Consider the following 14,236-nt stretch of genomic DNA (forward strand, 5'->3'; position numbering starts at 1 on the left):
AGGGCTAATTTAACATCAAAAGAATTCATGCGGCTGGAAAGTAAATGCCTCTGAAAGACGCATTTAACAGCCAGATTAAAACAAATAGTGCGTCAATATGAATGCGGGGGGCACAAGCAGGCAAATTATTACTGACGTTCATTGTTTTTATTGCGAAGGGCAAGGAGGCGACAAAACCATCCCAAAACGAAAAGAAAGGTCTTTCTTGAAAAGAAGAAGTTTTGTTGACCTCACATTTATATTGCTACATTTAAATGTGGACAAGTTATTCGTCGACTTAGATGAAGTATTCGCCAAGCCGTTTTATTTCATCTTAACTGAGCGAAGCGCGCGCGAGGTCTAAAAATAGAATGCAAACGATTTTACCCCCCTCGAGGCTCAGAAAACATCAGTGTGTTCTGTGAGAAATAGAGCAAATCTAGGCAAAGTTTTCGTTAGAAAAAGTGTTTTAAAAACACCGGATGTTTTAGAAAGTGTTTTAGGAAAATCGTCCGCCATTCCAGTTTGTTTGTCTGAGTCTTCTCTGGGTCATGACGTCACTCGTGCGCTTCGCTGTTACTGAACTTTTCTCATTATATGAAAACCCCTAAGGACTAGTCAACGTTGTGACAGCGCGTCGGAATAACTTGTAAAGAAATATTAGTTTTCCAATGACAATAATTAAAAAGTTATTTTCTCAAACTAGCTTGGAAAATAAAAATTAGCGTTGACAATTGCTATGCTTTAGTTCAAAACTACCAATTAAACTAAATGCAAATGGAATAAAACAAGAATAACTTTTTTGCTTTTTAAGTTGCGAAGAATAAAACTTCCTTTCTTTACGTATTGCCTGAGGACAAGCCGTGGCGCTTACGTGAGTTGAAATTAATACGGAAAAAAACGTCAAAAGATTATTACAATTTCAGCTTATAAATATATTAATATATGAGTCTGTGTATCTATTGTTTAATCACACTTCAGACCAGCTTAATTTCAGTTGTTTCAGTTGGAGCAACATGGACGAGGCTCTCGAATTCTCAGACGTGAATTTTGATGAGGAGGATAAAGATAACATTGAAGATAACATTGAAACTCTCCAGTTGATAAGACGATTATCAACTTTAGAAGAGGTTAGATAATTGTTGTATTATATTTCAATTGTATAATGCCTGTAATAGTTCTTGTAATATGATATGGGGATTTTTAAAGAACTCTGTGGGTAAATTACCGGCAGTCGTTCATTTGCAGCAGTGGCCGATATCTATAGCGATCGGATTTGTCCTTAGAAAGAGCACGGTTTGTGGATTTTTGCGATTCATCACCACTGAGCCCATTTGCGGATTTTGAAGCTACAGCGGATCGCGGATTCGCTGCGAATCTTGGTCCAGATTGCGGATCGACTCTTTATGTCAGGAAGTTCGGATCGTGGATACTAAAACGAAGTTCGGATCATTTTGGTCGGTCTTCGCGCGTCTGTATATATGTTGGCGGAATTGTCGCCAAAACAAACAATGAAACGGAACTTCTTAAAAAATGGGATAAGAACAACATCTACCGTCAGTCGCAGCAAAACTATACCACACAAAGTTTTCAAGTAATGGGGATTCAGATTTGAACGAAAATAGTGGAAGATTGACGGATTTGGCCAAATAAAAGGGCACGGATCGGCGGATTGCGTACCCCTATATAACATGTATAATCCGTTCGGTAAACTGGCTAAAAGGAGTGTTATTCAGGATAACCGGAGCGCTATTCAGGCTAACCAGGCCAGAACGATATTCATGTTAACTGGAGTGCTATGAGGATAAAAGAGCGGTGCAATTTCTGGCTAAAAATTCATTATTTTGGAAATAAAATAAGTATGGCTGATACTACATAGAACAATTAGAGCGACAACGGCATTATAGTAAGAATTTCTGACTGTCTATTTGCAATTGGAACTTTGAACAGTTGCTGGTCATTTAGATACTTCGTTCAGAGAGAATATTAATCAGATGATGAATTGTACACAATAACCGTCACGGTATTTTTCTTTGCGCAAAATTGCATATTATTCAAGAACAACCCGAGAAAGGTGTTTAGGGCGTCTGTTGATTGTAATTGTCTTAAAACGGGAGTCAAACTCTAATCGAGTTAAATGTGTCTCTAATTTTTTGAATTAGCTGAGGAAACCCCAGTGTGTTGCCATTCATAAAATGATATCTATTGAGACTGTCTTTATGGGGGCACTGTTTCTTTTTAAATATATTTTTTGCTCAGTTTTGAATTTGGCGCTGTTGGGTCCAAACATATGAAACGTTGGTTACATTTTTATACACGTATTCATCAACGTTAAGAAAGCTGGCGCAATTCTTGACGAGTGCGTCTTAAATTTATAATTGGGGTCTCTAACATTTTACTGCAACGACGTTGTTTATTCTTTTTTATCACTAAGCAACTACAATATGCTCGTGGCACAGCTGAAACAGCAACGTAGAAAAACAAAGCAAAACAAAGCGATATGAGTTAAACGGTCTTTTATCCCAACAGCTTCACTTATCCTAATAAAAAAACTGTTATTTGAAAAGTATTTTAATCTAAAGATAATAAGACAGTAAGATAATTGAGAATTTCAGTTTTTTTAAAAAAATGAACGAGAATTAAGAAATGTTGTTCTTTCTTGACAGCTATAGACAAGACCCGCTTGTATGTTTGCAGCTGGCAGTTATACGCTTAATAGCAAACTACAGTCGCCAATCCAGCATTTAAACAAGTCTTAATGACTGATAAATTCTTAATTGCGAACAATGTTCTGAATAGTTAATACAGCGTTTCGGCAGATTGTTATTAATTTCAAGCTGGTGTTTAATTTATAAATTGTTAATAGGAGGACGCAATAAAAGAAGGCCGCGAAAATTAGTATGCACTGCGCGAAAATTAAATGACTTTTTAATGTCGAGGTGAAAATTTTTTCAATTTCATCGAAGAATAGAAAATGAGGGAGGTTGGTTTTGCATTTTTTGGCACAAACAGTTAATTTATGATATAATATTTTGGCTCTACAAAATTAACAACTGTTAAGGTTAGGTGTGAATTAATAAATAAATTTTAAAAAACGGTTTTGTTTATTTTTAAAAATAAATGCCGAAAATAGGACAGATAAATTATTCTTCACAAATAAATACGGCCGTCCCAGCCAATATTTTTTTCTTTCATTTGTAACTTAGTCGCTTTATTCGCTTGAAAATTTTGATCCATACGTTGACATTGAGAAAACTGAAGGATAAGGAGTCAATTTTACAAATTTTCGAAAATTTAGTAGTCGGTGAACGCAAAATAGTTTTCTGAGGGTGGCAGCGAAATTTTAATGAGCCACACAGTTCGGTCTTTGCCGAAACTCTAGCAAGATAATAACGTTAAGGATCAAAGACATTAAAGACCAAATTTGACAGAATTTTTCGAAGTATCACTATTGTTTGTTCGTGTTGATAAAGGCCGATACACCAAAACGTGTAATTTTTTTTCATGTTTTTACTCTGTAAAACTTCCGGTGCAAAAGCAGTCGTTATTAGCGGGTGCTCTATATTGGCTGGGTGGGAGTGGGACCGAGCGAAGTGCTCGAAGTCATGGCGTAAAGAGCGGTTCACTTCCAGTCAACAAGGAAACCTTGTGGTTCTTTCTTAAATCTGACTTCATTGAAAAATTGTTAAAAAATGTAAACCACGAGTCGCCGTATAACGGCACCGGCGTTTTCCCGTCTGTGATTGTTAATTCAGGACCAAAGACGCGCTCCGCACTTCTTTCAAAACATTGACAGCATGCAGCTTGTAAAGCCAACTGAATAAGTCAGTAGTAATTAGGGCATTTGCGAATTATTTGTGAATAAATAATTCCAACGCTAAATGTGGCCCATCGGGTGGCAAATTATTCTATTCTTTCCTTTCTCGGTCTCACAACAGGAAAGTCGACACCGAGTTTCTACCGTTTAATTACCCCTGTTAGATGAAAACGGGAACTTTGAATATGTTAATTAACAAAAAAACAAGCTATAATGCCTATGTAGGACTCAAAAACATGGAGGAAACTCTCAGATTTACGTTGGTTAGTGAGGGAATGAACAACATGGAAGAGGCCCTCGAATTATCGCTGGCGAAAAATGAAGGCGAAAAGAACAGCGTCTTAAAAAAAATGTCGGTTGATGTGATAAGAAAATTTTTCAATATAACAGAGGTGAGTTTTCAAGTTGTTATAATTAACTGCAAGACTAAGAAAAATGACAATGGAAACCCCACGATATAAAATGAAGTGTCGAACACTATAAGTGACATTTAACGTCTTACTGAGAAACCTGTTATGTTCTGTCATTTCATATATATTTCAAAATTTAGCCTCTGTATATTAGGTTTGTTTTGCAAATAAAAAAACAGGCGAATTGGTATATTTTAATCTGTATATTCGACTGTTTTTTTAATCTCATCGTTTTCCTAGTTGCCGTATGACGATTAGTTTGCCATTTACTTATTATATAATACCTTCTGCAAACAGTGCATACACAAAATTATACTAAAGACTTTGACAGTTATAAAGCTTACGTCTTGAGGTATATTTGTATTGATTCTACAAATCATTAATCGGTAAAGTCACGCCAATGTATGATTAAGAAAGGAACTGCACAACAGGTGCACTGCATGTAGTGCGGTGTTGCTCAAGCAAAATTCTGAAACGAGAGCCGAAAGAGAAGAAAGTTTCCGGGATTCAAAATTTTTTCAGAAATAACGCGGTATTTTTTATAAAGAATCTGCGTACGAATTATGCAATATAGTGAATTTATATAACTTATATTATTTTGGAATATGTATTGTATAGGTAAGAAAAAAGTAAAATAAAATTTCCAAGTGAATAAATGGAATTGTTTTTGTAGCCCAAAAAAAATTTTTTTTTTTTTTTTTTTTTTTTTTTTTTTTTTTGTATAAAAAAAATTATTTTTTTAATGTCCCCGACAAAAAAAAAAAAAAAAAATATTTTTTATATATTAAAAAAAAAGAGTATAAAAAAAAAAGAAAAATAAGGTTTTTTTTTTTTTTTTTTTTTTTTTTTTTTTTTTTTTAACCAAAAAAAAAAAAAAAAAAAAAAAAAAAAAAAAAAATATGTTACAGTGCAGGCACGAGTGAACTTTCTACAACTGTGGTCGATATATGAATACTTGCATTTTTAATTTTTTCATTGTTTTCTTATTGAACAGAAAGCGCCAAAAAGGCTAAGATAGAAATTCTGCTAACATATATTGACAGTCTTGAACTGTCACTTGAGGTTTTTATGGCTTGTTCAGTTAGGTTTTAATTGCTCAGTATGTGGGTTTCATGTGAAGGGAATCGGTTATTAATAAATTATATTTCATTTTATATTTTGTATATCAGTAGGGTCGGAGAATCATATTCAGGCAGTCAGTATACACGTTTCAGCAGTGGGTAGTGTGAAGCGAATAAACTTTTGCAGCAAATAACTCACTTTGCAAAGTATCAATATAAATTGTTTCCTGCATCTCTATGTGACATAGTATACCGTAAAGCGATGTTTATTTTATGGCCTTTTCAAGTGTTTCTATGCAATAAATTATTAAGTGCTTATTGACTCTGAGCGGCAGCAGGACAGGAAGTCTTTAGCAGATTGACGCAAACACCAAGCCGCAGAAAGTTCCTTGTAGATCTAACGTTCAGCAAGGGAAACCTCCCAAATTTCCGTCATGGTCATCTTATAACGCGAGAAAGATTTGAAAAGAGAAATACGGGATATAAAATCATGATGGATAACTAGGTGGAAAGGTGTGTAACAAGGCAGGGTGTCGTGTTTGTCTTTACCTGCCAGGCAACGCTGATGAACTAACTGAACCATGTAATACGTTTTCACGGCATCTTAGGGCATTTATTGGCACCGTTAATAATGAATATTTTACAATTATTCCATGAGCGGACGTTGGATATGAGATGGCAGATAGCCAACGAGGCAGCTTTTATACGTTCTTCTTGTGGCGTCGCGACGTGAAACGTTTCTGGCAAAAAACTTTCCAAAGTATCGATATATACATTATTACCCACATTAAAAAAAAAAAAAAACGACAAAAAAGACATTTTTGTTTACCCTCGGTTACTCAGTGATTTCGCACAAATGCTAATGGCACCGAGTTAAATTTAACCAGGTTAAAAATCCCAACTGGCAGGAGGCGTACCAGGTGGCTATTTGCAAGCGTAAATTGACACAGTATTACGTGATGCAAAGTTGTTTTGCTTCTGGTTTTCGCACAAATAATCTATTATTAGTAGGTAATCTATTTTTAGTAGATGCTTATCAGAGTAGGAGGCCAGACAGGAAGTCTTACACTCGAGTTTATGACGTAAATACCAAACTACAGATGCAAAAAGTTCCTTATAGTAAACGGTCAGCGAAAGGGACCTCGCAATCTCCCAATTCTTTCATGGTCACCTGAAATATATTTAACCTAAAATATATTTAACGTGAGAAAAAATAATCAAAAACCTACATATATAAGAGGTTATTCGGCTGGATATCATACTCCTTTGGCTTCGAACGTGTTTGTCTTATAATTAATGTCGCATGCATCGCTGGCAAACTAACCGAGCGTGGTAATCGCTTTTCTTTGGCGCATTGATTAGCACCGCTAATACTGTTACGTTGTGCAACAAAGCTGGTCATATTATTAAGTGGTTTGTTGTCATTTTTACATTATATTATACAAACACGGCATCCAAGGGACTTATCCTTCATAAAAAATCGACTTTGGAGGAAACTAAACGAGTGCCGTGCAACCCGGCCTGTTCTGGTGACGTCATGGGAAGACGTCACCACTTCTCCTACGACTTTGCTATCAGGAATTTTTTAGAGAACAATGATTGATCACCTCTTTTGAATGAAAACGGAGGCCTTGACATTGAAATATGTTAATTTAACCGAAAAATTTTGGGTACTTCAGCCAAGTGCTTTCGTTAATATTCTAGTCTTTCCTTTGAGACTAAACAACATGGATAAGGGTCTCGAAATATCGGAGGTTGAAAATGACAACAAAAATCCCTCGGAAGTGATAAGAAAATTGTTCAACATACCAGTGGTAAGTTCTCAATGATTACTGAAAATAGTTAAATTCACTCAAGGTAACGGACTCTTTACTGGCTGACTTCCCAAGAAATCCGGATTCAGCATCGTTTTCCTGTCGCTCTGGTTTCAGGCTCGCTGTTTCCAAGGGATCGTTGCTTTCAATCGGGTTGAATAAACCTGTATCGTTAATTTTAACAGTCGATCCATCTTACTATTATCGTGTCAAATTATGTGTAAACGAGGAAATCATCGGCACATAAAATGTGAGCATAAACATAACTTTCTTTATAGAAAAAAGCAGTGGAATTAAATTAATTCAGAGACCAAATTAAAGGAGTTCTTACGTAGAATGTGAAAGTTGTTATAATAAGAGTTGCACCTTTGCACGTGCACCAATTAAGGCAGTAGAAAAAAAGAAACGCTGCAAAACAGATATTCATCTGGTGAATCTTTGCTAACGAAATGAGCACTTGCTGAAACAAGTTCCTAATCAGATCTGGCGAGAAGCTGAAAATTTTTTCTATCGTCACAAACTAACCACCATGACTTGCGATCACCAAAATCTTTCTTCAGGTGCGTTTCAAATGTGTGCGTTTGAACTATTTCTATAGATGCGGTTCTAAGCAAACGAGTTAAAGTTTTACGGACAACAGCTGTCTCGGTGATTCATTATATTATACTTGCTGCATGACTCCTGGATCTGTTACATTCTAAGAAAGGAATTGCATGTGCCTTTGGAAAAAGCGCCAGAGCTTACGGGTACACTGTAGTGTCCCTTGACTGAGCAAAGTTCAATCTCTTCAATGAATATAAAGTTCTGGTTCTCAAACAAGAGGCGAAAGAGGAGAATTTGTAAACCGGAACAACCGTTCGCACAAGCCCCTAAACTTTGAATGGATTGGCACAATTAATATTTCCACATTCTGAAGAGGTCATTTTATTTATTACAATCGATCCAGAGTACCTTTAATTCACAGAGAACGAGTGACACCGAGTGACACGCGGGTTCTGAGGCAAGTCTCGGAACCCGCTCCAGTAACGACATAATCTTCAGGAACTTTCAAAATCAAGGTCCTGACGGAAAGACCCGCATAAAACAGAACTTTCCGAGTTACTACTGGCGGGAAGGCCCTCCAAATCCGGTCCTTGCATGCAACTGAAGTTACTTGGTACCATGAGAGTATCCAAGAGTCAAGAATAAAATGCCTTTTTTTTAAAAAAAAATGTTATACTCAAAACTGGATTCCGCCAAAAATGAATTAGGCCAGACCATCCGTATAATCCATGACTGCGCGATTTGATGCCTGGCGCCTGTTCGACGCTGTCCAAAAATTTCCTTTTTGATAATGCTTTACAGTATAGATCAGAAACTCATATATATGCCGGGCTTCTGATAAGAGCTAGTTTAGAATCTTCTATGGTTATTTTTACTATGGATTCTCCAAATCAAATAACTTCTTTATCAGTAAAACCAGTCAGCCCTGTTCGTTGTTTTCACTTTTAAATTTAAAAATGTGCATGTATATATGACAAATATAGCCTATGGAAATTACGGTTAATAAACAAAACTACAGGAGGGGTTGTGTTATTTGTTTAACAAAACAACAGACAATTGTGCAGTAGCTTTTAAAACTGAAACATAATGATGGTCGACGGAGATTCTCAGAAGGCAGATACAAATCCAACCGGCGTCTCGGAACTTCTTTCCTGGGGTGTCGCTGCTACAAAAATTCCGAGAAAGTTTTTAGTGAGTGAACTTTAATTTAATGAATCATTATTGCATTTAGATAATGTTGATCTAAGCATATATAGCATAGCACGACTCCTCATTCGCACTGAACAGGGAAAGCCGGTTTCAAAGGACAAAAAACACTGCGCTCATGTTGTATATTAGCACAAATAGAATGTGTCTATGGAACAGCAGTTTTCGGAAGGAAGCTAAATTTGATAGATTGTAGATAACAATTTGTGTTTGATAGCTGTTATTAAACTGCCGACAGCACTGCAAACAATACATATTTCAATACGATAATTAACGAATTTAGTTTTTTAAAAAAGAGGAATTAGCTTTTGAGTATCCAACGTATAGAATACTTATGTTCGGCTAAAATATGAAGCATTTTTTCTTTGAAAAGCACTGTACTCTTTTTTAACAAAGGACAGCTAGAAATTACTAGAAGGGCCATGTTAGTGAAGCCTTTCATTTTAAATGGCGTTTAAAAATATATTTTGTCTAATAACTGAACGCCATATTTTATTGCATTGCTGACTGCTCAAAAACCGTATCTATGCCCAAGCCTGGCAACCAAACCTAGCTGGTGTGTTTGTGGATTATTTTTTCGTTTTCAATGGCCTTTAATAAAATTTTGTTTAGGCGGCTTGGGTCGGAACAGGTTTTCAAGACCGGCCAAGAGTTTGTCGCGTTAAAGCCGGAGCCTGACATATGACGAATCAGTCGACCATCGGATTTCTCTTAAGGTCATTGCCCTGTATTGCATTGCGCATCCTTACTGCGCAGAATTTTACGCGTATTTAGTGCGCGCGCGCGCGCGAACATCAACAAAATGGCGGCTTTTTTCTATGTGGCTTAGTCCGCGAGAGAAGTAAATTGTCACTTTCTCCTAAACGAGTCTGGTGACCTATCAATTTTTTCTCATTTTTTTGGTGTAGTGATCAAATTCTTTCTGTAAAATGAAAACAGATCAATTCATGTGTTTGAAAAATAAATTATCGCTAAAAAAGTGTACTTTGCCAGTACTCGCAGAGGAATTATAAAGGAATTATATGGAATATACATGGTCTTCCTGCTCCTAAACGAATTTGGTGACCCCCCTTTTTTATTTCAAAATTTAAGTTCCCTCAAAGTAATAAACCAGTAAGCGAAGTTTGGTTAAAAAATTGTGTTCAGTTCTATTTCAGGGCAATGACCTTAATTATTGTAGTAGAAGTTTAAAACTCTTCTTCGCGCGATTGAACTTTTGCTGCGTGCCGATTTTCGCCCGATTTGACCGATTTCTGCTTCGTCCTGTACAGATTAACTGCACTTGGGTTTCGAGGATGCGTACTTTATGTACCGAGATCGATACCTTCCTGGGTCCCTCAGTCCGTGCCAATCCGTGTAGAAAAAGCCGCCATTTTGTTTTACATGATGTGCACTCGCTATATAAACTTCGCGTAAAATTCTGTGCGGCAAGGATGCACAATTCAGTAATGCAATACTTAAAATCGCCATAAGCACAGATTTGTGAAATATTCAAATCCGTAAACTGAAAATACCTGGCAAAAAATTTTGCTGATCAACAGTCAGTCAAATCTGAGGACCTCTGAGGGATTGCGAACCCATTTCAAAGATACGCGAGCATTATGTTAGAAGTGTTTGATCGCATTTCGGTTTTTCATACCAGCATTTGACTAAGCTTATATACTAACTTAAAAGAATGTGCGAACTGTAATAGGGTTTTTCAAAATATTGGAAGCAAGAGCAAACTGTTCAGTGACTGTTATCAGTTCCCTCACTCGATCGATTTTGCGGTTCATTTTGGCACGCGTGTTAAAATTGTCAATTTTTAATTTTAGCTGTTTAGAGAAAGAAATTCAGTAAATACGTTCGATTTTAAAACAGATACGCAAGTAAAAAAAAACGTAAAAGAAAAAAAAAGAAAAAAAATTTGGAGAACCCGGGCATTGATCCCGGTACCTCTCACATGCTAAGCGAGCGCTCTACCATTTGAGCTAGTCCCCCAACCTCGAGTGTAGAGATGAAAAAAGTAAGGGTCAATTCAATCTAACAAAGAACCTGTTGCTTTCCGTTGATATTTTCAGTTGTGTCACAAGTTATTTTGGTTAAATATTTCAAGAAAGAATCCGAAACGCTAAATTAAGTACCTTAAAGCCGATATCGAAGCAACTACACAGCTCATTACGAACCCAGAGTCTTCTATTGTCATCGGCAGACCACGTGCGAAAACAGCGTGACACATATTGCGTCACAAGTTGCGTGATTCCGACTGCAAAGCGAGCCAGATCCAATTTCGGCAGAACTTTCTAACTGAGTCGGCTATAGAACAAATAAATGTTGCACTGAAAAGAAAATCTAGAAGAAACTGATAAATATTAATGTCGTTTTATACTTGTTTTGCGGCGAGGGCTTCTGGCCCCCTCAGAATAGAAGTTTCTTTGTTGAAGTCGTCAGTCTTGTAGTAGTTTAAAATATTCATAGGGGCTTCGTAGGCAAAAATTATTGTTTTGACGAGTCCAATGGGGGTCGCTCTTTGCCGTAAGTTGATCTTAGATCGTAGAAGCCACCCAGCACCTCTTCGACTAGTAAAATACCTGTAGTTTATTGGATTTTTCACTTTCCAGTAGTTTCGTGAACAGTCCGCCGGCCGGCTGCTGACGTCATTCAAAGTTTTTCAGGCATTCCACCGGCTCTCTTCACCTCCGAAGAGCCTCCGAACTGAGTGGCTAAAATAACAGTTTGGATGCAGGGGACCACGCAACGAAAAATAAAACTACTTGGTCTGTTGCCGGATCGCTAATGCTCGTACCAGACGTCACTTGAGTGTTAGTAAAACCAAATTGATTGCAAGGATGGAACAACGGCAATAGGCCAAAATTTCTTTTTGCAGACCTAGTCTTCTTCAGGGTCAGTACTATAATCTAAAGACACTAAATTTAAGAGCCGTTATTTTCCTTAGGTTATAGTACAGGCCCTGAAGAAGGCTAGCTTTGCTAGTTGAAATATTCGCTAACAAATTTTAAAGGGGCTAATTTATATAATTCGCTCTGCTGCTTTACAAGGTCAAACGTTGTCAAGCACAACAACTTTACGAGAACTGAAATAACTGTATCAACATAAAGAAAAACACATTAATTCCCTTGCTTTGCCTGAAAAGGTTAACAGTTGAACTCTACTAATACACGAATACTGTTCAAAGTAAGTTTTCTCTCACACAATTGAAAAACGTTATTATTTAGTCACTGAATATTTCGTGACTAAACCACTTCATTTGATTTTCTAATAACGTGTAAATTTGAAGTATTTTTTCCGCTTTTAAAAATTACACTAGTTTATCAGACCTTATCAGGTTCCAGACGGATAACTTTCTAAAGCACTGAAACTGTACGCAAAGTTCTGTTCATCAAATAAAACCGCAGAATCCGTAAGTCTAGAAAAAATAACTGTAAAGCAAATCGAGACCAAGGAATTTCTGAACATTCATTTCCTTGTTATCAGAGTTAGTCGAAGTTTCTTTATCCGAATAAAAATTAAAATATGAAAAGAATTAATCATATTACTGTAAACAGAACTACGTCATTAAAAATATAGTCTAATTAACGGGGCCTTTAAATTTATCCATTGATGGTACAGAATGTCAATAAATTGATGTTTAAGTACTCTTCGCCATTCTAATTTGTTTACAATCATCTTTCGCAACACCATGTAATCAAAGAAATAGCTGTGTTCCCTAGAAACGGTGTGACGAAAGAAGTCTTTTTTCTTGGTGCAAGCGAGGATCACGAAATAAGTAACAATCTAGTACATTCATAATGGCGGCCTCTCCAGGAAATATGTACCAAAAGCAGACCTTAAAAAAGCGGCCTACATCCTACCTACAACCTTCAACAGGGTCTGTGTCAAAATTGGATAAGAAAGACATTCCCCTAAACTCAATGCAACCCCCACCGAGTCCGCGAACAAGTCCTACGATAGACCGATCAAACTTAAGCTTACGAAAGTTTAGTCAAATAAGTTTGCATTCCGACGGTTCGGAAATCGCTGATAATCATACGGATGCTAATAGTAACACGCCAAAGAAACATATTGGGACACCGAAAAATGCTATTCGTAAACTGCACCATCAGGTAGGGTATAATTGATTTAGTTAGCCCTGCGTTGAAAGATAACAAAACTTTTTGGTGTGAAGTTTATTGTAAGAAGGTGATTTGATGTCTTTTGAAAGTCTGATGTGTTATTTACTTAAGTATTTGCATGAGTAGGCAGTAAGCGCTAGGTCCGACTCGAGATGTTTACAACGATATTAGAAGGAAAGCGAGTAGATTTGAGTTTATTCGCAAAATGTGATGTCGCTAGAAGTTAGTCTTTATCAAGAAGGTTCAATCAGATTTGAAAACTCATACTTAGCGACATGAACGGGTTTCTTTTTAGGCTTAAACTGAAGAGCTTATCTTAATCAAGTTTTTACTCTAATCAGGTCGGGTGGATTAATTATTATTGACGTGTAACGTTTTAATGTAATAACTTTTATATTTCATATGATTTATACTGCTTTGAACAAATTGATTTGGCTCAGACCGTCAGGTTTATCTGCACCACAGAGTATTGCATACAGCCGTTGGCACCCATTGTGCTGGAAAAATATCGATCAACATATATTGGCCTGTTATTAGGGAAGCAAGCTTTGAAATTTTGACATATCAAACTCAGATCATGAACTTTGCATCCTACAGAAAGTTGGTGAGATTTCTATTTGTTTTGCATCTTTATGAGCCTCTTTTAGAACTCAAACTGATTTGGCGCGGCCGAGCGAAGGGCAATTTAAATTCCTACATGGTACAATAGATTTACAATTATCTTTGTTTAGTACAAATACGATTTCACTTGCATTAACAAACAAGGACGAACTTAGCAAAAACGTTGCTAGTTTTATAAAAAATGGAGCTAACATAACGAGGTCGAATTGGTGGCATTTTTGACTAAAAACAACACTTATTTTTAATCGCAGACAATTTATTCAGTCTTCTAATATCCTTTTTAAAAGCTGTTCTTACATAAATCAGTGCATATGATTGTTAAACCAGGTCTAAGTCTAATGAGTTGACGTCATAGCTCTCACGCAATACTGGTGTTCAAAAACCGTTCACCAGGGGGCCGTTTCTCGAAGGCCCGAAAAGTTTTCGTACTCGGAGAGCCAAAGCAAAATCTTAAACCCAATGCTTATACAAAGCTGTTTTATTCACATATTTATTTTTAAAATGAACACAGGTTCCATTCACACTTCTGTGTTTTAGATAAGTTGCAGACTGGGGGGGGGGGGGGGATGGAATTAGAAGGCCATTGCGTAAATCCAAGGCAGTAGAATTCAAGGCTGAGAAATATGACTCGTAAAACCTTGATCACGAAGTCGGGTTTCAAGTACGCAGTTAA

General features: G+C 36.7%; 1 protein-coding gene across 5 annotated transcripts in view; it reads left to right on the forward strand.

The window, feature by feature from the left end:
* The first annotated feature begins 985 nt into the window (after positions 1-985).
* The window catches only part of LOC144638603 (transient receptor potential cation channel subfamily A member 1-like), a 35,546-nt gene continuing 22,295 nt past the window's right edge, over positions 986-14,236 (forward strand). Inside the window, exon 1 of one of the 5 annotated variants that reach the window (XM_078497803.1) lies at positions 986-1,109. In XM_078497803.1, coding sequence (XP_078353929.1) covers positions 996-1,109 — 114 coding nt within the window. In that variant the 5' untranslated portion in view covers positions 986-995. Of the gene's footprint in view, positions 1,110-4,017; positions 4,189-6,898; positions 7,082-12,568; positions 12,934-13,348; positions 13,547-14,236 lie in introns of those variants that run through there. The other 4 variants (XM_078497802.1, XM_078497804.1, XM_078497801.1 and 1 more) reach the window with 4 other exon arrangements.

Source organism: Oculina patagonica, chromosome 14 (assembly GCF_052425735.1).
Source record: "Oculina patagonica isolate OP01 chromosome 14, crgOcupat, whole genome shotgun sequence".
Lineage (NCBI taxonomy): Eukaryota > Metazoa > Cnidaria > Anthozoa > Scleractinia > Oculinidae > Oculina > Oculina patagonica.